The following is a 22,436-nucleotide window of genomic DNA, read 5'->3' on the forward strand; positions in this document are numbered from 1 at the left end:
GGATATCCACGGTATTTGTTACTTGGCGGATAAAATCACGACCGGCGCGGATATTCGCGGGTCATCTGTGGATAATGAGCAAGGCATCTGTCCAGTATGTATGTTGTAATGTTAGTTGAAAACTTCAAGTCTGTTGACATTCTTGGAATCTTGCAGGGCTCTGGTAGAGCGGATGTTAGTTGTCCTCAGCCCCTGGCTACGACCGACGTAGCTGTACCCAAGAGACCTGCACCTAATAGGTTTCCGCGACCGTGTCTTTTGTGTGGCCTATGCAGTGCTCTCGGGGTGGGAAACCTGCCCACTGTGTGCCAGACAGGTGCCCGTTGCAATTTTCCGCTGCCTTAAGTTAGCACTTTGTAGTGATCGAGTGACAACGTGCATCGTAGCAAGTATCAGTGAGAGTTCTTTCTTCAAATGAACACCATATCAATAGATACAATTTCGTGTAAGGTGAAAAAAGGTGATTTTACATTACCGAAGGAAAAACAATTGAAATCGTCAATATGGAAAAAATTCGGATACATATTTGATGGCAACGAAAAGATGAAATATATAGTGGCTTGTTTTGCATGTAAAAAAGTCTATTCCTACACTGGACGCAAAAGTGAAACTTCAAACTTGCTAAAACATTCGTGTGAGGCTGGCCAAAGTAGCATAAATACTTATTTAAAAACCAAGAGACGTGAAAGTTCCTGAAGTTCCGCCAAATTTCGTCGTCATTTTCAGCTGCCTTGGCACAAGAGCAGCGAAATATAATTATTTCTATGGTTCAAATGGCTCTGAGCACTATGGGACTTAACATCTGTGGTCATCAGTCCCGTAGAACTTAGAACTACTTAAACCTTACTAACCTAAGGACATCACACACACCCATGCCCGAGGCAGGATTCGAACCTGCGACCGTAACAGTCACGCGGTTCCGGACTGACCGCCTAGAACCGCTAAATTGTTTCTATACACGTATTTTCATCATTTAATACCATTACATTGAATTTTATTTTTTTAAATAGCGTTTCCAATCACGAGATCCAAGCCGCTACTGTGTGTACTCCGGAGCGTCAATGCTTTCCTGTTTGAAATGGTCTGCTTTAGAGTAGGTGTAGAGCATTTCCTGTGATTTAAGAAGTCAAAAGTAGTTAATTTGTCGCAGAAATGGCAGCCTAGCAATAACTATGTCATTACATACCGTAATTCTAAGTACTGCTGTCTATTACTATTAATTACTCATTCAAAACTTAAATATATGCGGATGCAGTTAAGGAACTTGCAGATGCGGACTAATTGCTGCTGATGCGGTTGCGGATTAGGACCTCGCGGATGCGGATTGCACTTTTCTTATCCGCGCAGACCTCTACCCATCATCAATACCCTTATGAAGGCGGAAAAATATAAACTGTAGTTTGTAGGGAAAAGCAGGGTTCAACAGCCCAAGTTTCAAATGGACAAAGGTGGGGAAGAAAATAGGTATGTCATTTTCGAAGGGACTATCGAGGCATTTTCCATAATCAGTTAGCAAACACACAAAACCTGAATCGGATGGCATGACAGAGATTCAAATTTCACTCCTCTCACATAGGAGTCCATTGGCTTAATACCTGTGCCACTTTCCTGGGCAACTAGAATGAATAAGTGTCATCCAAATGCCAGTAAAAAATCAATACTATACACATTTCATTTGTGGCTTTTTGTAGTCTTTCAACATTTACCTTGTAAGTAATAAATGCTTGGGCCAACTATATGCCTGATCCTGTAGCAGATATGATCTACTTCTATGGCATATCACATTTACTGGCTTAGCTGTGAACAGCAGACAATGATATGACCAGATATCAAGCACATTTACTGTGAACCCAACGCTTCATTTTTCCTAGTGTGGTAATACTTGATGGTCACTGCTAATTTCAGTCCGATTCCAATTTATTGCAGTCTGTGTTTGCTTCACTAGAGCAATGAAGCTTTCCCTTAAAAAACAGTCAAGACTGCATTTAATAATGCCAGTGTGACTGACAGGCGGGGAAACTTATGATCCTGCCAAAGAACTGTGGTGTGAAAAAACTTCATTCTGGAATTTCAAAATTTGTGCTTCCACAAAACACTTAGTTCTAGAGATTGCTCAACCTGTCTTCAATTTAACTGTGCTGTACACAAAAAAATTGCTAAGAAGAGCAATCCCCAAATTATAAATACTAAAATGAACTGTAACTTGCATACAGAAGGGCAGTTACCCAAAAAGGGTAATGATGTATCAACAATATTGTCAATCAATATCCAGAACAGGGTAGTAACATTTATAACATGTTTTACCAGTTTCAGAAAAGGAAGTAAATTTCTCTTTCTGAAAAACTTCTGTATAATATTAATAAGATGGCAAAATACACACAAAACTGCAACTAATGATTCTCAGACAATTTTTCCAAAGTAAGGGGCACCAAGAAGAAAGCACACATTTCCTTTTTATTACAAAAATCAGGTTATAAGCATCTAATGGAAAGATAACTTAAAGATGATTAGTGGCCTTACTCAAAAGTAATGGAACCTAGGAGTACACTCTTTACCAATACCTGAGAGTAAAATGTTTCTACAATTTTTCTCTGTTCGCTCTTCAATATTAAAAATGTGTATTTTTAAACAATAACTATGGCAGAGTAATCAGATAACTTCACTGCAGGGCTAAATTATTTTCTGACTAACCCCACAACAAATAAGATGATCTTATATCAGTACGTTAGATAGTAAAATTTAAATATTTTATGTTCCCTGACAGAGCGAGTACTTTCAGCTAAACATCCCTAAAGTGAAAACTATTTTACTGCACTAACTGAAGATGTTTATGCTATTTCTTTTCTTGTCAAATAATTGAAAAAACTATGTCTCCACAATTACTACAGTAGTAGACCTTGGGAGCAATATGCAACATTACTCAATTTGTCCCCATCAGATGCTTTCAACTATGAGGTGGGAATAAATCAACACAACATATCGCAATTGGTAAACATTTTCCTTCAAAAACATTATTCTGCCAAAATACACACAAGCACATCACTGAAGTTTGGAAGGTAGGAGAAAGATACTGGCAGCATTGAAGCTGTGGAGACAGGGTGTGAGTAGCACCTTGATAACACACTCAGTAATAGCGCTGCCCACAAAAGGCAATGCTCCAGGTTATAATACTAGTTTGCAACAGAGTTTCAACCAGCAGGAAATATCGAAGAAAGTAATATTAAACATTAATTTGCCTATGAAGAATATGACATATCTTAGATTCAGAGGTAAAAATCATTAGTTCATTACAATGGATATCCCTTCTAAGACTTGTCAGGTGCACTTTCTTTCTCGTTTTAGCAGATGTATACAATATGTACCTGGAGTCAGCACAAACGAACACTGGCCATCATGTGATGCCCAGTATCGAAGAAAAGCATTGTTTTGTGTCTTGTTACAAACAAAGTAATTTTTAAAGCAGTATTTTATGTGCCCATTCTATGGAATGGTCCCAAATTAGCCTAGAGTATTCGTTTTATCAATATATATCAACAGTGAAAGTAAAACATGAAGAAGAATCAGTTCTCTAGCAATGACTGAGTGCTGCTGCATGGCGGTAGCCAACAGCACAGGCCAGGGCAGCATGTGAGTTGTTGCAAGAATACTTGTTACCCTTTGTGTTTTACTGTCCCTGTCAACTTACATAGATAATACAAAAAACACACTAGACTAATTTGGGACCAATCAATTGAACGGGCATGTATACTTTTAAAAATAATAATAACTTTGTTTGGTTGTTGGGAAACAAAATGACACTTTATATCGACAGTGGGTGTCACAAAGAAGATGTGAATCCAGCTACACAGAGCAAATCAAAATTAAGAATGTCTGCTGAGTCACCAGAGAAAATGCACCTGGCGATTCCTAGGAAGGATACTCTGTATACCGCAAACAGATATGACAATACCCAAAACTTACTTACAGATAGTGCTTAGTTCATTCTGATATATACTTTCATTAATGAAACGTGCATGCTATTTTAAAGCAAATACAACTTACAGAAGGAATTGCAACACCCCCTCTAACAGTTTCCCATTCTCCTTCGGCATCTTCTTCTTCTTCCTTCCTCCGTGTTCTCTCTTTCTCCTTTCGTTCCTTTTTGTCTTTGCGTTCCTTCTTTTCCTCTTCCTCCTTGTCTGTAGTTCTAATAAGAAATAGGAATAAATAAAGTGTAGTAGGCAATGGCCCTAACACAAACACTTATTAGAATATCAGATATCTCCTATTCCCATTTTTCTTTCATACGTACTTTTTCAAGAAGCGTTCTCGGAGATTCACGTTATACTTATCATCATCATCGCTACTTTCTGATTCAGATTCGGTACTTGAGCCCCAGTCAGTGGAACTATCACTTCCTTCATCTTCATCACCAGATTTCTGTAAAATAAAAAATATTCTTATAAGCAAACCTGTTCATTGGAGATATAATACTATGTTTAAACAGAGTAATTAAATAAAACTAACCTTCAAGAACTTGCTAGAATCAAAAGTGCTTCCTTCTGACCCAGCTTTCTTAAATGTAGCCGAGGGCTTCTCATCTTCTTCAGAATCTCCTTCATCTTCTAAAGATAGCAGAAAAAAGAGAGATAATTCGTTGGACACAACATCATCATTACCACCACCACTATGCTCTGAAGCCCTAGATGAAATTACAAAAATTACAATTTAAAACACAGATTTTCAGAAACAACTGTAACCAATCGCCTTTGTGATAGTTCAGTTTTTATTATACCTGGATTAAAGTTGCCTAGCAATTCATAATCAGATGGTACACTATTTTACTGATAGTTTGTAGCACTGTGGGGTTTGTCCTGCAGCTAGGGCAAGACAGAAAATAACAAAACAAGTAAGCACTGAAAGTAATGATCTGTCAGAAATATTTTCATTCGATTAGGAGTTACAGTTAGTAGAATCCATTGGTTTAATCCTGGTGCACAAGATACTTTGAAAACTATAATTTCTACTTATGCTGACTACACAGCACTATACAAACTTTGCAGGGCAACAACTTCCAAGTGCTTAACAGGGTGTAAACAAATCAAAGTCCTAAGTTAGTGTTCCGGTCAACACTTGCAATTTGGAAAGCTGCACACGGATGCTTTGGTTGGTATGGTACCAAGTGCCGTGGGTTTCGAATCCATGCCAGATGGCATGGAACTCAATGATTACTAGAAGTTGCTGCAGCAGTCACGTCGTAAGCCATGACTGCGAGCACTCCTGGCCCCAAGTCTAATGTGAGGGCGCCACTGTGGCGCACGTGGTCTCAGCAGCCAAAAGCGACATACCCTGTCGTGTATTTAGGCACCTGCATCTCACTCAGCGAGCTAGTCTGGTATTCGCGTTGACATCTCGCTTACAGACATTGTGTTGACGTTGCGTTGTGCTAACTTCCCTTTTACAAGTATGCGTCATTTCAGTTTCACGAGGTTGTCTCTTGTGGCCCTGTCGCTTAATACTTTGTTGTTGATCTTGGTGTCTTGCTCGGTTGTCTGTCGTCGTGCTTGTCCTTCCATTCCCATTTGTCCGTCTTGTTTGTTCGCGGGCCGCTCCCGTAGGTCCCGCCGCGTTTTCATTAGCAGCAACCCCGCGAATAAAATATTTATATGAACTCATCTTTAATGTACTAGTTCCCATAGAGTACGACATTAAGGAATGCTGGACAGAATGGAACTTATTTCAGGGCTTGATTTTGTCCACCACACCTAGAACAGCTTTCAGCACCCCCTCCCCTCCCACAATATCCTGGTCAGACCCTGTGCTCCTTATTCACCCATTGCCCTACCCCTGGGACTGCCCACACTGTAAGACTTGCTCTAAGCACACTCCTACCATCACCTTATAACTGGCAAAACATAGACTATGTAAGAGGGAGTCACCTGCGGAATGACAAATGTCATGTACCAGCTGTTACGTAAACACTGTTCAACCTTGTGGTACATTGGTATGACCACCAAGTTCTCAGTTAGAATGAATGGACATAGAGTGTTTATATTGGCAACGCATAATACCCTGTTGCACAGCACGCTCTACAACATTACAGTTGTGAAATCTGTGCCCATTTCACCATGTGTGCCATCTGAATTTTTCCCCTCAGACATCAGTTTCTCAGGACCCTGCACGTTGGAACTTGTGTTGACAACATGCCCTTAGTTCTAACCACCCCCCAACTTTAATTTATGTCAATTTCTTTGCTCTCAGCATCTGTTCTCAGTAACTATTCCTTTTTTTTCACATCCTTCTATATTTCTGTCTTTTGTTTTATGACCTGTTTTCCACTGCCCTCAACCTATACAACATACAATGCACTTAGCTTTCCGTTCTTAGTAACTATTGCGCAATGATTTGTCGGTTATCTCTGTCTTATTATCTGATCTTCCACCTTTTAAGCTGTCATTTTTTAAAATCCGGAGCATCCTCAACAATCAGTCTTTGCTTCTCATCCCGTCCAATAAGGCTCCCCTGACCTGGGATTCTGGGCAATTTTCCAGAACTCTTCCCATTTATTAAGCCTCATCACTCCTTTTCCTTCATCCCTCTTCCTTGCCATTCAACCCATGTGGAGGAGGAGGAGCCACTGGCTCCCAAAGCTTGCACAATTACACACACCCAGTTTTTTTCTCCTGCTGCCACTTGGTGAGCAGATGTTTTATCTATCCAATTACATTATATTTTCAGAACTGTTGTACTTTACTGTTAATGTGAAAATTTATACAGACTATGTGGTTGAAACAGTTTTGCGAGTTGATACGAGCCATCACCAAGAAAGCTACACAGATATATTGGTGCATGCAATGCTACATGCCATACGGCATAGAGCTCAGCACTGCTGGCTAGTGTGCTGTGGGTCACCAGTTCAAATGCAACCACCAGCAATTATTTATGATTTACTATTTGTAGACTGTCGTCAATGTTTCTTATGTAGTAAATTCTGGAACATTCAGTGTTTTAGAAATACCAGCATTCTCTTTCATTGAGTTTTGTTGCATTTTGATTCTGTGTCGGTGTACATACGAGAAGTTCTTCCAGTGCCAAGTGTTGTACTTCATGATGAACTTCCTTTCCAATTTAGAATTCACTGTAGTTTCTTCCGCGACTGAGATAGTGTGTTTAAGCTGTTTGATAGGTTTTAACTTTTGTGTCTAATTTTTTGACTATGGATGGGCCATAAGCACTGTTGTAGGCAATTGTTTTTTCAAGCGTATACTTCTTTAGATTTTGCAGTAGGTTCAATATTTTGAATTTTGTTTTAACAGTGACTGTTGACCTAAAGGACACTAGTTTGTGTTGATTTTGATGCCATTACAAGGACATCCGAAGTGGTGGGTTCCCTACAAATTTGGAAATTATGTTTGTTGTTGTGACATAATGTTTAAGGCAAGAAAATTAATTCCATTCTGTACTTGGTGTTTAACTGTAAACTGTATTTTGGGATGTGCATTATTGTTTCTTCTCTAAGCTCTCTACATCAATGGTTGTCCCACTGTACAACATCAAGGTGTTACCAACAACGTAGCATTGATGATAAATTATTTAATGAAACCATAGTTGCTACTCACCATATAGCTGAGATGCAGAGTCGTAGAAAGGCACAAGAAAAAGACTGTGGGAAAGTTAGTTTTGGCCAACAAGACCTTTGTCAATAGTAAAACACACACACACACACACACACACACACACACACACACACACACACACACAGAGGCGCATGCGCGCGCAAATGCAGCTCGCACACACATGTCCACAGTCTCCTGCAGCTAGAGCCTGTTACATTCCATCAGCACAGAGGCCAGCTACTGCCCATTGCTGAACTATCGATCTGATGCAGATTTTGTTATTAACAGTAACTAACTGTGGGATAATACAATCTCGAGCAAATCCATTCACATGTACATTTCTATATTACTTAACTTCTTATGACCTAATACATTATTTTTATTATTCAAATTGTGTCTGTTATAGGTATGTTAGCGTACATGTTAATTAGGCAGAGGTATGTAAACCTTCTTGACCTGGGTTTGGTGATGTCTCTGATGCTGTCAGTTGACAACTTTTCTTTATGGAGTAGTTGATTGTGTATGTCTAGGATATTCTGAGAATCTCATTTTTTAGTGATATTGAATCCAGGACCATTTACTGAATTGAAAATTGGGGCTTACTGGGAGTCAAGCGTTGCGAATTTTGGGCAGTATCTGAGCTTAGGGCTGCAGGATTTATTGTTATGCAATTAATGGCTTCATTGGATGTTGGAAGACAGTTGGAGTGTTAAACAGAGTTTTTATTCTAGCTTGGTATTAGGGGATGGTATTTAATACCAGTTCAATTATACCATTATTTTTTAAAAATCTAAAGTATTCTCACTCATTCATTATCATGCCTATGCCACCTTTGCCTGGCTTAGTTTCAGAGGAAGTACATATGGAACACAGCATTTCATGGAAGTTAATCATGAAATATGTGAAGAGACTCAAAGCTTTTGAGATTTAGTATGATGAAAGAATGCTAAAAATTAAGTGAATAATAAGAAATAAGAATGTTTTTTGAGGAACTGGCACAGAAAGGGAACATAGAAAATGCCGACTAGATGAAGGGACTGCGTTAAAAGATGTGTTAATGACATCAGATATAGTACTTCAGGGAGCTGTGAAGGATAATAGCTGAAGAGAAAGGCAGAGACTGGAATACCAGATGAATATTACTCTCTTTCAAATTCTGAAGGTGGCAGGGAGCAAAAGGCTATTTACAGTTTTTACAGAAACCAGATGGCAGTTATAAGAGTCAAGGGGCACAAAAGGGAAGCAGTGGTTGGGAAGGGAGTGAGACATGGTTGTAACCTATCCCTGAAGTTCTTCAATATGTATATTAAGCAAGCAATAAAAGAAACAAAAGAAAAACAGAGTAGAAATTAAAATACACAGAGAATGAATTAATACTTCGAGGTTTGCCAATGACATTGTAATTCTGTCCGAAACAGCAAAGGACCTGGAAGAGCTGTTGAACAGAATGGAAAGTGTCTTGAAAGGAGGATATAAGATGAACATCAACAAAACCAAAACGAGGATAATGGAATGTAGTCTAATTAAATCAAGTGATGCTAAGTGCATTAGATTAGGAAATGAGACACTTCAAGTAGTAGATGCATTTTGCTATTTGGTGAGCAAAATAACTGATGATGGTCGAGGTAGAGAGGATATAAAATGTAGGCTTGCAATTGCAAGGAAAGTGTTTCTGAAGAAGAGAAAGACACAGAGTACAGATTTAAGTGTCGGGAAGTCTTTTCTGAAAGTATTTGTATGGAGTGTAGCAATGGTTACAAGTGAAGCATGGACAATAAATAGTTTAGACAAGAAGAGGATAAAAGCTTTCGAAATGTGGTGCTACACAAGAATGCTGGAGATCAGGCAGATAGACCATGTAACTAATGAGGAGGTTCTGAACAGAATTGGGGAGAAGAGGAATTTATGGCACAATTTGACTCAAAGAAGGGATTGGTTGGTAGGACATGTTCTGAGGCATCAAGGAATCACCAATTTAGTATTGGAGAGCAGTGCTGAGGGTAAAAATAGCAGAAGGAGACCAAGAGATGAATACATTAAGCAGATTCGGAAGGATGTAAATTGCAGTAGGTACTTCGAGATGAAGAAGCTTGCACAGGATAGGGTAGCATGGAGAGCTGCATCAAACCAGTCCCTGGACTGAAGACCACAACAACATCGGGGTTTTAGGGATTTGCAGCATTTATTACTTTCAATTTACAATTGTGCCCTAATTTAAGGACTATAAGATGCAGTTTTTGCTTTGAAAACTTGGCTCCAAAATGTAGACGCATCTTATATTCTAAATTAATAAAAAAAAATTCAATATTTTGACTATTGATTTAAAATTCCTGTCAGTCTTAAAAGTGGCTATGTATTCGATGCAGCGGGAAAGCTATCTCTAACTGGCAAAATTGGAATCAACTGGCAGCAGCAGGGCACTGATGTGATGAACATCAGTTGTAAGGATTCACAAGCTTGCTAACACTGTCTCCATCCTGCTCCACCATCACAAACTCAAAACACTGTCTCATCTGTAATGTGTCATTGCAGTCTATGGTGATAGTGAACTTTATTTTGAAAACGAATTGGGTTTTGTTAACAGCACAACATTTTTGTTTGTAGCTAGTTTCATAATGGAAAAAATAAAAGGTTTTCATCTGATGCAGGCTCTAAATTGAAAGTAACAGCATATGCAGAAGAACATGGGAACAGAGCAGCTAAGTGGCATTTTGGCCCAAAAAACACTGACTGGCAGGCTAGTAAAGAAGACCTGAAGAAAATGATGACTAAATGTGCAAATAGAGGACTGAATGCAAAGTGGCCAAAACAAGAAAATTATGAACTGAAATTGATTCACGAACACCATCAAAATGGCACTGGAATTCATACAAAAATGATTCAAATACACACTCATAAGCTAGCACTACTACTGAACTTAACAGACTTTAAGAGTGGAGTTGATTGGTGCTGTAGATTTATGAAGCATCATGGACTTAGCATGCGAAACAAAACCAAAAATCTCAGAAAATGCCACAAGAGTACGAAGAGAATATTAGCTTTCTCTCGTTTCTTATTCAACACTGAATGAAAACCAGTGTCGTGCTAAGCCAAATAGCCGATACGGATAAAACTTCTCTGACATTTGATGTGTCAAGTAATGGAACTGTTGCGGTGCTAAAACTGTAACAATAAAAAAGTGGACAGGAAAAAATGCAGTACTCTGTTGTCTTTCCATGTTGTGCTGATGGTCCCAAATTTAATCCGATGACCATATTCAAGTGCAAAACAATGACAAAAACTTCTGTAATACTGCCAGATGATGGTGTTTACATACACGACAAGGGTTGCATGCATTCAGGCTAGTATAAAATAACCTAACCTAACGATCAACAGAGTGCGGGAGAGAAGGAAATGTGCTTTATTGAAGCAGAGTTCTCTTCTTGCGCTAGATCAGTTTATTCGTCATTTGAAAAATTCTGTGAAAAAGAAATTGAGAGAGGGAAACACAGAGCTTGCTGTTATTCCAGGACTTACTTCGCAAATGCAACCTCCTGATGTCTCAATAAACAAAACATTTACAGTGTGTACGAGAGAGGGAAGGACCTAATGGCAGATGGATGAAACCTAACATGAATTCATGCTGAAGGGAGCTTTAAAATGACCTACACTCAAGCAAGTGAATCAGTGGGCAAAACAGTTGTAGTCTAGAGTGAGAGAAGACATTATTGTTAAATCTTTCAAGAAGTGCAAGATAAGTAAATCTTATATATCAAGAGGACAATAACCACGACAAAGAAGAAGGAGAAGAAAAAAGCTCAGATGATGATTTTCAGGGATTTTAAAGTCAGTTCAGATTTATAAACCAAGAATTTTTTTGTAATCTGGCTTTGCAACCTAGTAGCAAAAATGTTAAAAATTTAGTTTTTTAAAAACTGCTTGAAAATTAAGGTGTCTCTTATAATCCATAGTGTCTTATAGTACATAAAATATGGTAAATAATACATCAAATGGAAGAGCAACTCAGTTTTGTTCATATACCTGTACAGATGCATATCCACCATTTCCTCTGCCTTTCACTAAAAAGTGCTAGTAACAAAGATGGTGACTAGGGTCAGCAAAAAGCATTTTATGTTTCAAAGGACTGAATCTGCTGTTACAATGCAATGAGTATTCTGTATTAAGTTCCACTGTAATCCTATAAGTGATGATAACAGGTATAGATGGCATCATCAGTTTGAAGACTCCAGCTGTCTTCGGCAAGAGAAAAGTGCAGAACAATGAAGAGTGACTGAAAAATGTGTTGAACAAGTGAGATACACTCCTGGAAATTGAAATAAGAACACCGTGAATTCATTGTCCCAGGAAGGGGAAACTTTATTGACACATTCCTGGGGTCAGATACATCACATGATCACACTGACAACCACAGGCACATAGACACAGGCAACAGAGCATGCGCAATGTAGGCAATAGTACAGTGTATATCCACCTTTCGCAGCAATGCAGGCTGCTATTCTCCCATGAAGACGATCGTAGAGATGCTGGATGTAGTCCTGTGGAACGGCTTGCCATGCCATTTCCACCTGGCGCTTCAGTTGGACCAGCGTTCGTGCTGGACGTGCAGACCGCGTGAGACGACATTTCATCCAGTCCCAAACATGCTCAATGGGGGACAGATCCGGAGATCTTGCAGGCCAGGGTAGTTGACTTACACCTTCTAGAGCACGTTGGGTGGCACGGGATACATGCGGACGTGCATTGTCCTGTTGGAACAGCAAGTTCCCTTGCCGGTCTAGGAATGGCAGAACGATGGGTTCGATGACAGTTTGGATGTACCGTGCACTATTCAGTGTCCCGTCGACGATCACCAGAGGTGTACGGCCAGTGTAGGAGATCGCTCCCCACACTATGATGCCGGGTGTTGGCCCTGTGTGCCTCGGTCGCATGCAGTCCTGATTGTGGCGCTCACCTGCACGGCGCCAAACACGCATACGACCATCATTGGCACCAAGGCAGAAGCGACTCTCATCGCTGAAGACGACACATCTTCATTCGTCCCTCCATTCACGCCTGTCGCGACACCACTGGAGGCGGGCTGCACGATGTTGGGGCATGAGCGGAAGACGGCCTAACGGTGTGCGGGACCGTAGCCCAGCTTCATGGAGACGGTTGCGAATGGCCCTCGCCGATACCCCAGGAGCAACAGTGTCCCTAATTTGCTGGGAAGTGGCGGTGCGGTCCCCTACGGCACTGCATAGGATCCTACGGTCTTGGCGTGCATCCGTGCGTCGCTGCGGTCCGGTCCCAGGTCGACGGGCACGTGCACCTTCCGCCGACCACTGGCGACAACATCGATGTACTGTGGAGACCTCACGCCCCACGTGTTGAGAAATTCGGCGGTACGTCCACCCGGCCTCCCGCATGCCCACTATACGCCCTCGCTCAAAGTCCGTCAACTGCACATACGGTTCACGTGCACGCTGTCGCGGCATGCTACCAGTGTTAAAGACTGCGATGGAGCTCCGTATGCCACGGCAAACTGGCTGTCACTGACGGCGGCGGTGCACAAATGCTGCACAGCTAGCGCCATTCGACGGCCAACAGCGCGGTTCCTGGTGTGTCCGCTGTGCCGTGCATGTGTTCATTGCTTGTACAGCCCTCTCGCAGTGTCCGGAGCAAGTATGGTGGGTCTGACACACCAGTGTCAATGTGTTCTTTTTTCCATTTCCAGGAGTGTAGTTTCACACATGGACCCAAAAATCAGGCTACTTATGAATTAGCGATTCCAGTGACATCTGTGTGGAGACTTTAATGAAGACCTTTACAACTATGCAATTACTACTTGCAGATGTTACAAGTTCTAAATCATAAGCTAAGCTTCACGTGCCAAATACACAAACAAAATGTTTGAGCACAATGCAGATTTTATGGATCTTGTCATCTTCAGTGGTAAATCGTCATTACAGTTATGTGGAAATGTGAACGTACACAATGTGCACACCTGGAGGTCAGCTAATAACCATGAGCTGGTACAGATGACATCAGTATCACCTATACTGAACGTTTTTTGTGCCATGCTCCAAGATTTCTTTGTCGGTGAAGCAACAGTAACTGAAATTTCTTACCTTGTTGCACTAGAACTATGGCTCTTCCTTCATTTGGAAGAAACAGAACCATAGAACTTTATTTGGCAGCAAGATGGTACACTGCCTCACTGGTGTAACTCAGTACACAACTGGTTAAATGACATTATATCTGACTGTTGGATTGGTTGCAAGGGGCTGGATGACAAAGCCTTTTTCGCATGGGCACCATGTTCACCCAATCTGGCACCATGCAATTTTTATCTTAAGCATCCCATGAAAAGTCCTGCGTATGTGCCTCCGCTATCAGCTAATCTAGCTGATTTGATAAACAGGATTGAATCAACTCTTGCAACAATTACTCCAGACACACTGATCAAGGTTTGGGAAGAATTCGCCTATTGATTATTTATGCCATGTGACATATGGTGCTGACGTTTAACACTTATAAGAAAAACTGCTAGAGTTGCTCTTTCATTTGACATATTATTTATAATTTTAAGTTGAATGTGATAAGTGCCGCAAAGCCTTAAAACCCTGGGATTCATTTTGAAACACCTAGAAAATCCAACAAATAACTGGCGGCATTGTAAGTGTTGATTTTAAGTTGTGGCAGGCCATATCATATGAAACAGAAAACTGATAACGAAAAGATTCAGCTGCATATTATCATCACTATTATTTATCTTTAACATCAAAGAAACAATGAAGGAAGCAAAAAAGTAATTCCAGACTAGGAACAATAGTGCAACGGAAAGAGACAGCAGTGTCATAGTTCATAATGAACATAGCCTTTCTGGCCTAAAGCACGGATTGGGTTGGGTTGTTTGGGAGAGAGAGGCCAAACTGCGAGGTCATCAATCTCATTGGATTAGAGAAGGCTGTCGGCCGTGCCCTTTCAAAGGAACCATCCCGGCATTTGCCTGGAGCTATTTAGGGAAATCACGGAAAACCTAAATCAGGATGGCCAGACGTGGGATTGAACTGTCGTCCTCCCGAATGCGAGTGCAGTGTCTGACCACCTCGCTCTGTAAAAGAAGGGATTCCCATACTTTTTGTCACTGCATAGCATTTGACATCATTAAAACATTGGGGTGTACCACTACAGCCTGTTCACTCTTTAATGAACCCTGAGGTGGAAGGTTCAGCAATGACTGCCACAGGGATGAGGAACGGCATGCGGGGAATAATTTTTCACCATATCACTCAGTACTGACAACGTACAGTGCCAAGCAATTACTATGTACGGTAGAAGTGTGACACACATAAGTAATGAGTTGTAGCAAATGATATAAAGTTAAATTAAGCTGGTTGAGGCACAAATATTCAATGAATAAGAGAGAAATTAACATTTAAAATACTTATTAAACTTTTACAACACAAATAATATAAACCAGTTGCACAAGAGAGAAATTAACTCCACATTCAGCCTGTCAAAGATACCTTCTAAATAGGTCACCATTTTTAACAACTGATAATTAGCAAAAACATTTGTGTGTTTGTTTTTGTCACCTAGAAACATAAAATTTTCCGATCTCAGTTCCATTATTCAGTTAAAAATCTTGCCTTCACAAGTTTAAGAGCTCTTGTCTTGATGAAGTTTATAACCTTTACAGCATCTGTCAAAACAATATGAAGAGTTTCGGGGGTATACTTAAGAGGCAATGCTTTTTGCTGTATCATATGATATCTGCTTTGACAATCAGGCCCAATTTTCTTAGCTTTTTCTGCCAGCTCAGTTAAGTGACCAAACATTTCCCTTGGCCCCTTCTGTACAAATGCTAACATATATTTGCGAAAGAATAACTACTTTTAACAAATAATCACATTCAAAATGTTTTCTGCTGTAGCATTTGACTGAAGTCATTTGCAAAATAAAAACTCTTCTCTTATATTTTCATGATATGAAAACATACAAAAACAAGTAACCCTGCCATTTTTGTGACAGCTGTACTCTCAAATATTTTAGGGGATGAAATAAATGCACTCTTGCAGTTGTAATAACAATGTTTCTTCACTATTGGAAGAGATGTCTTCAATTCTCCTTTTTCCCCATTTCTTTGGCCACTTTTTCCATCAATACTGCTTGAACCACATTGCTAGATATGGGTAAGAGACACTCACCAATTGTGCGAGTTCTTCCTTCCTAGTAAAGTCTGAGGTTTTTATCGAGTTAATAGAATTTACCATAAATTCTGATTCTTTTCACACAGATTTTCTCAGAAAAATGTAAGTTTATCAACTAACTCAGAGAACTTGGATATCAAATGGAACATGGATAACATTTAAAAAAAAAAGACTTTGTGCTTTGATTTGAAACCATGCTACATGCTGTGGAATTGTGTCATTACTGGTTTCTGTACCAGCCTTTTCTACGAACTCACATTTTCAGTAGCTTTCATCATACTTGAAGTCTGGAGTTGGTTTATGTTTTCTAAGTGCATCCTTGGAGATAGGGGCCTCCATGGCTTTAAAATCACTTCACAGTTAACTTAAAAACACAATCGTGTACAAGTCGCACAATAAAGTTAGTATCATAGGGCCACATACAACGAAGTGACAACAACAAATATAAAATATTTACTGTGTAATGACTGCTGCAGTGCCACACATTAGTACACCACATAATTTGGGAGCAGTTGCAAAGTACCACGAAAACTTTCAGCTACATACAGACGAGACCCCATAAAAATACTACCAATACAAGATGAATAATTCCTGGCCAAGGCAATGACGATTAATAAAGGGAGGGTGCTGAGGGTATAATTCGACCTTCCTGTATCCTATGTACAGTCCAAAACAAACATTCTGCAGTAAACCCATTTCCTTTAACATTATATACATGCCTCTTTTACCAAGCAGTTTTCTCACTATCATTTTAATTTAAAAATAAGAGAATGACTTTAAAAAATAGAAAGAAACTTCCACATGGGAAAAAATACATTAAAAACAAAGATTCCAAGACTTACCAAGCGGGAAAGCGCCGGCAGACAGGCACATGAACAAACCACACAAACACACACACAGAATTACGAGCTTTCGCAACTGGCAGTTGCTTCGTCAGGAAAGAGGGAAGGAGAGGGAAAAAAGAAAGGATGTGGGTTTTAAGGGAGAGGGTAAGGAGTCATTCCAATCCCGGGAGCGGAAAGACTTCCCTTAGGGGAAAAAAGGACAGGTGAACACTCACACACACACACACACACATATCCATCCGCACCTACACAGACACAAGCAGACATGTCTGCTTGTGTCTGTGTAGGTGCGGATGGATATGTGTGTGTGTGTGTGTGTGTGTGTGTGTGTGTGTGTGTGTGTGTGTGTGTGTGTGTGTGTGAGTGTGAGTGTACACCTGTCCTTTTTTCCCCTAAGGGAAGTCTTTCCGCTCCCGGGATTGGAATGACTCCTTACCCTCTCCCTTAAAACCCACATCCTTTCTTTTTTCCCTCTCCTTCCCTCTTTCCTGACGAAGCAACTGCCAGTTGCGAAAGCTCGTAATTCTGTGTGTGTGTTTGTGTGGTTTGTTCATGTGCCTGTCTGCCGGCGCTTTCCCGCTTGGTAAGTCTTGGAATCTTTGTAGAGAATGACTTTACTTATACTAGAAAGGTTTTTTTACTTGTACGTGTACCGCCTGAAACGTCCTTGCATACTGCAGTCTGGAAACCCCTGGTCTCCAGGAAAGAAGAGTTATAAAACCTGCCAATGTGGCTGATCCCTGACTTTGTAAGTAAACTGTGTCAAGGCTAAAGAAAACAAAGACAATATTGATCAATAGTGTTAGGACAGAGAATGGTGAGCTGCTAAATGCTAAAATTAAGAAGATATAGTACGAGAGTGAGATATTTCAGTTGAGGCAAGAAAAAGAGTACAAAGAGTACCAGCACTGACTAAGAAGCCTTTGAATCTTCCTGGCAGATTAAAACACATTGATTTGAAAGCATTTCTAACCATACTACATGCTGTGGAATTGTGTCATCACTGGTTTCTGTACCAGCCTTTTCTACGAAGTCACATTTTCAGTAGCTTTCATCATACTTGAAGTCTGGAGTTGCCTTTCGCTGGCAAGTGCTCTACCATCTGAGCTACCAAAGCACGACTCACACCTTGTCCTCATAGCTTTACTTCCGCCAGTACCTCGTCTCCTACCTTCCAAACTTTACAGAAGCTCGCCTTCAAACCTTGCAGGACTAGCACTCCTGAAAGAAAGGATATTGTGGAGACATGGCTTAGCCACAGCCTGGGGGATGTTTCCAGAATGACATTTTCACTCTGCTGCGGAGTGTATGCTGATATGAAACTTCCTGGCAGATTAAAGCTCAGATGGTAGAGCACTTGCCCGCAAAAGGCAAAGGTCCCGAGTTCGAGTCTCGCTCTGCCACACAGTTTTAATCTGCCAAGAAGTTTCACATCATCACACACTCTGTTGCAGAGTGAAAATCTCATTCTGGTAAGAAGCCTTTCATCTTCTGAAAAAGTAGTTTCCAAAACTGTATGGTAAGACAACAGCAATGTTAGTAAACGAAATACAGACTGACAGAAATTCCAATTTTAAAAAAAAAAAAAAAAAAAAAAAAAAAAAAAAAAAAAAAAAAAAAGGGAAATGGAAACATTTGAAACGTGATACTGCAGAAACAAATTAAAAATTTTGTAACAGATAACTTGTTCTGCAGGAGGTACTAGAAATAAAAAGACAGGAAAGGCATCTATGAAAAATCTTTACCATAAGATATAGATGGGCTCAGGTATATAGAAATCTTGTTATTGAAAGGGGGCAACAAATGGGAAAAATACCAGTCGTATAAAGCACTTGTTCAGCAAAGGAAGAAAAGAAACTTCAAGCAAACATCATAATATTTAAAACAATAAACTCACCTTTAACATCTTCTTCTTCATCATCATCCTGATCTGGATTCTCTCTGAACTTGGAAATATCATCTTCAAATTCCTTATTGTATTTTCGTAATTTTTGCCGAAGAGATGTCAGAGATTTTGAGTTATTTTTTGACATGTTTTTCCTGTAATTAACATTTGGCTTGAGAGAAGTCTACCTACATTTTAGTGGAAATGATAATTTCTAGGAAATATGTAGCCAGGGTGTAATATTTTGAGGTTTATACCTTCCTTCACGATCTTCCCACATTTCATTAATGAAATCTTCCATTTCAACAAGACAACGAATAAAAAAACGTGGATTCTGTCCATTTTCTTCCTTATTTATAACAGGAATAGCTTTCGTATGGGCTCGCTGCAGATCTTCAAAACCTGTCACAAAAAATTTTGTTTGACTAAGATGAAAATTTCCAAACATCTATGAAAATTAACATACACCAATCTATAGGATAAATATTTTCTATGGAAACAACCAAGTACAATGTCTGTTCATCTTCATCCTGTTTCTTCTAGCACTAACCATCACGACCATCCTTTTCATATGTCAACACAAATAGTGGTGGAATACAAAAGTGTTCTCAAAATCACAACACAATTACTTAAAAAACTGAAATCTGTATTTATTAATCACCCAACAAAGTAATGTTACCACTTTATAATAGGTACTTACCACTTAGAATGTACTTAGCTGGAAGATCATAGTTTGTGTAGGATATGTAATTTTTACTGTCAGGCAAGTAATATTCAGATATATGCAAATATTTTGTATATTCACATTTTTGACAAGGGTTGGCAACATGAGGAAAAACACCACGAAGTATAAGTACAGTGCCACTACAATTCTTTAAAACCACAAATCAACCGGCATCTGCAGTTGCAAGAATGGAGGTGAAATGTAAAATCATTTTGAGGTTTAACAAAAAATAGTTCTGGATGCATTTGCAACTAGTAATTACATATTACAATGTCTGAACTGATACATCTGTCTGTCTGGCAGGGCACGATAAGAGTACGGTTTGCGAGCAACATATATTATTCCTCCCATCCTCAACCTAGGATTGCAGAGGATGCAGCTGCCCTTCCATACCTGTCACTGGGTATACCCTTGGCAGTGGGGCAAAAATCTGGTTTCTCCAAAAGTTTGCCCTTTATGCTATCAGCAACAGCATCACTATGGCTTTTTAGTTAATTTTATACCTTACATAAACGTAACTCAATTTTTTTTATTTGGGCTACATTTACATATTTCTGCAGCTCACTAAAACACTTACTTGACAGCATGCTGCTCATATCCTTGATTTTCTTATAGTTCCTTATTTGCTTTATTATGTTGGTAAGCTCTTCATATCTTTTCTCCTTGGCAGATCTGACAACTCGTTTTGTATCTTCTTCTTCATCACTAAACTGTAATGTTTAGGAAAAATAATTAAATAAATAAATAAATATTGAAGTTTACTATACAGCTTGGTTTACACAAAGTTTAGGTCTTTTTAAGTGAGCAGTAGAAAAAAATACCATACACTATGATGCCACTGGGAGAGCTGTCCACACAATAATAAACAAAACGTACTTTATGATAACAACTATTTATGGATTACCAATGCAGAACTGTGTATGGTATTTAATTTTACTGTACAAAAGAGGGAACATAAATATGAATCTAACAAATAATAAAACAGAACTATATAAAATGTAACAGTCAGCCATTTTTGTGGTATTTTAAAAAAAGTTTTGTGCAACCAGTTAGCTGACTGTTACATTTAATATAACTGCATGCATGGTTGCTGAGTGCAAGGCCACTAAATGTTTAAAATATCAAACAGAGAACCATACATGAGTCAAAATTGCCTGTTTTTGTCCAAAACATACATTAAATTATATTCAAACATATTATTCAGCAAAAATTGTGAATATAACAACAATATTGCAAGTTTCTATGTCCAAATCATCACCAACATGATATGCTCAAAATTATAAGAACATCGCTGAATTGATGAGGTCCAAAAATTTTCATAACCCACAGAAATTGTTCAAATTGATGCAATTACTATAGATGGAAATAACAAGAGAATCCAACAGTTTGGTGTACCAAAAGCCGACGGATACTAAGACAATAATATCAATTAATGGAACACATCAGGTAATAGTTATAAGATGGTTATATAATTCAAGAATACACTACACAGATTTAGAGCGATATAGGTTGCAGTAGTTACTCAGAGATGAAGAAGCTTGCACAGTATAGAGTAGCATGAAAGTATAGAGTAGCGTGAAGAGCTGCATCAAACCCCTCTCTGGACTGAAGACAACAACAATGATGACACGACACTTCTCACAATACATTTTGGAGCATTTTTTCTCAATTTATGAACATCTCATTGATTACTGGCTGTTTCACCCTTCCCTAGCCCACACATGGTAAGTTTGTACTGTTCTCCTCTCTCCCCCCCCCCCCCCCCCCCCACTTAGAGTGACGTGGTCCCGAGCTTTATCTAGTATCTGCTTTCGCAGTACTTACAAACCTATTTAATTTCATTTTAATAACAACAAATTATGTGAACAGACACTTGTGACTAATGTAGAAACTACTAAGTATGTACCAGTTAAATACCTCTTTACATTTATTACATTCATGAACTGTTTCGCACTTAGGATGCTACAAAAGTAAATCTCTCCCCTGGCCTGACAATGGTGAGACATATTTGGGCCAACGGAAGCATCCGATTCTGCCCGTCTTCTCTGATCCATGACATAATGGTGGTGTGGTGGGTGACGTCACTACAGTGTGGAGTGTTTGAGTTGGCTGTGTAAGATGATGATGTGTTGTACTTGATGGTGCCCTCTGGTGATGGATGTGACAAGTTCAATGTGTAGTATAGGGTTCATTTGAGTTTATGTAGTTGGTGCAGTAACAGTGCTTGTTAAATCACTTTCAGTGATCTTAAAAAAAGTAGTCTGATTAGTTTGGTGTTCATTGTGTGGGAAGAAGTCTCAATTTCTTTTGTTGCTTATTTGTTGGGTTGGGTATGACAGTGAAGTTCACAAGTGTAGCACTACGTTACGAGACAGACTATGATATGATGCCTGTCATACAATTTCTGCAGATGTTTGGTCTTACTACTCAAGTATGTTTGGTGTTACTTGTGACATCATGACACTGATGAGAGTTCTGGCAGCTCGGACCAGCTACATGTACCTATCTGTGTGTGTGTGTGTGTGTGTGTGTGTGTGTGTGTGTGTGTGTGTGTGTGTGTGTGTGTGCGCGCGGTGTAGGAGTGCGCGCACGCACCTTCGCGAGTGGGCGTGCGAAAGTGGTGGCCTACGTAGGTGGCTTGCCGGACACTTTTGTTGGTAAGTAATTTTTGTTTTGGTTTCATTCTAATTGTTTTATGTGTTGTATATTTATTGTAGGTTGATTGTGTTTTAACTGATGTAGTGATTATGGGGTACTTGGGTTTCTGAGTTGCTGGAGTTTTGGTTCCACTTTTCGGAATTGTAGGTGTTGGTTTTTTGTTTCGATAGCTGTGGTTGAGCTTTGTAGGTCAAGGAAAATGTTCAATTCTTGTCATTTTGCTGGTGTAGTGGAATGCTGGTACTTAATTTTTTACATTATTTGTTTTGGGATAGTGCAGTGTCTTTTTTATTATTGTGTATTTAGCTTGTCCCCACCCTAAGCCCCTAATTTTCCACAGTTGTCTCATTAGTTTTGTTTTATTTTTCAATGAGACATTATGGTGGTTTTTTATTTTTTTGCATTTGTTGCCATGTTTATGTTGTGATGTCATTGTCATTTTATATACCCTGGAAATAGCCATTCCCACCAAACTGATGACGTCATGGACTCAAAACTGATGGATGGAATCAGATGCTCCTGCAATGCCACACATTC

At 39.5% G+C, this 22,436-nt stretch overlaps 1 protein-coding gene across 1 annotated transcript in view; it reads right to left on the reverse strand.

Moving 5' to 3' along the window:
• Positions 1-22,436, reverse strand: part of LOC126283991 (eukaryotic translation initiation factor 3 subunit C) — a 73,059-nt gene that overhangs the window by 47,564 nt on the left and 3,059 nt on the right. Inside the window, exons 3-8 of the mRNA XM_049982528.1 lie at positions 19,819-19,951; positions 18,775-18,919; positions 18,530-18,672; positions 4,507-4,604; positions 4,292-4,419; positions 4,042-4,186 (exon numbers count right to left, since the gene is read on the reverse strand). Of these exons, the coding sequence (XP_049838485.1) occupies positions 4,042-4,186; positions 4,292-4,419; positions 4,507-4,604; positions 18,530-18,672; positions 18,775-18,919; positions 19,819-19,951 (792 nt within the window). The remainder of the gene's footprint in view (positions 1-4,041; positions 4,187-4,291; positions 4,420-4,506; positions 4,605-18,529; positions 18,673-18,774; positions 18,920-19,818; positions 19,952-22,436) is intronic.

This window comes from Schistocerca gregaria, chromosome 8, assembly GCF_023897955.1.
Source record: "Schistocerca gregaria isolate iqSchGreg1 chromosome 8, iqSchGreg1.2, whole genome shotgun sequence".
NCBI classification, from domain to species: Eukaryota; Metazoa; Arthropoda; class Insecta; order Orthoptera; family Acrididae; genus Schistocerca; species Schistocerca gregaria.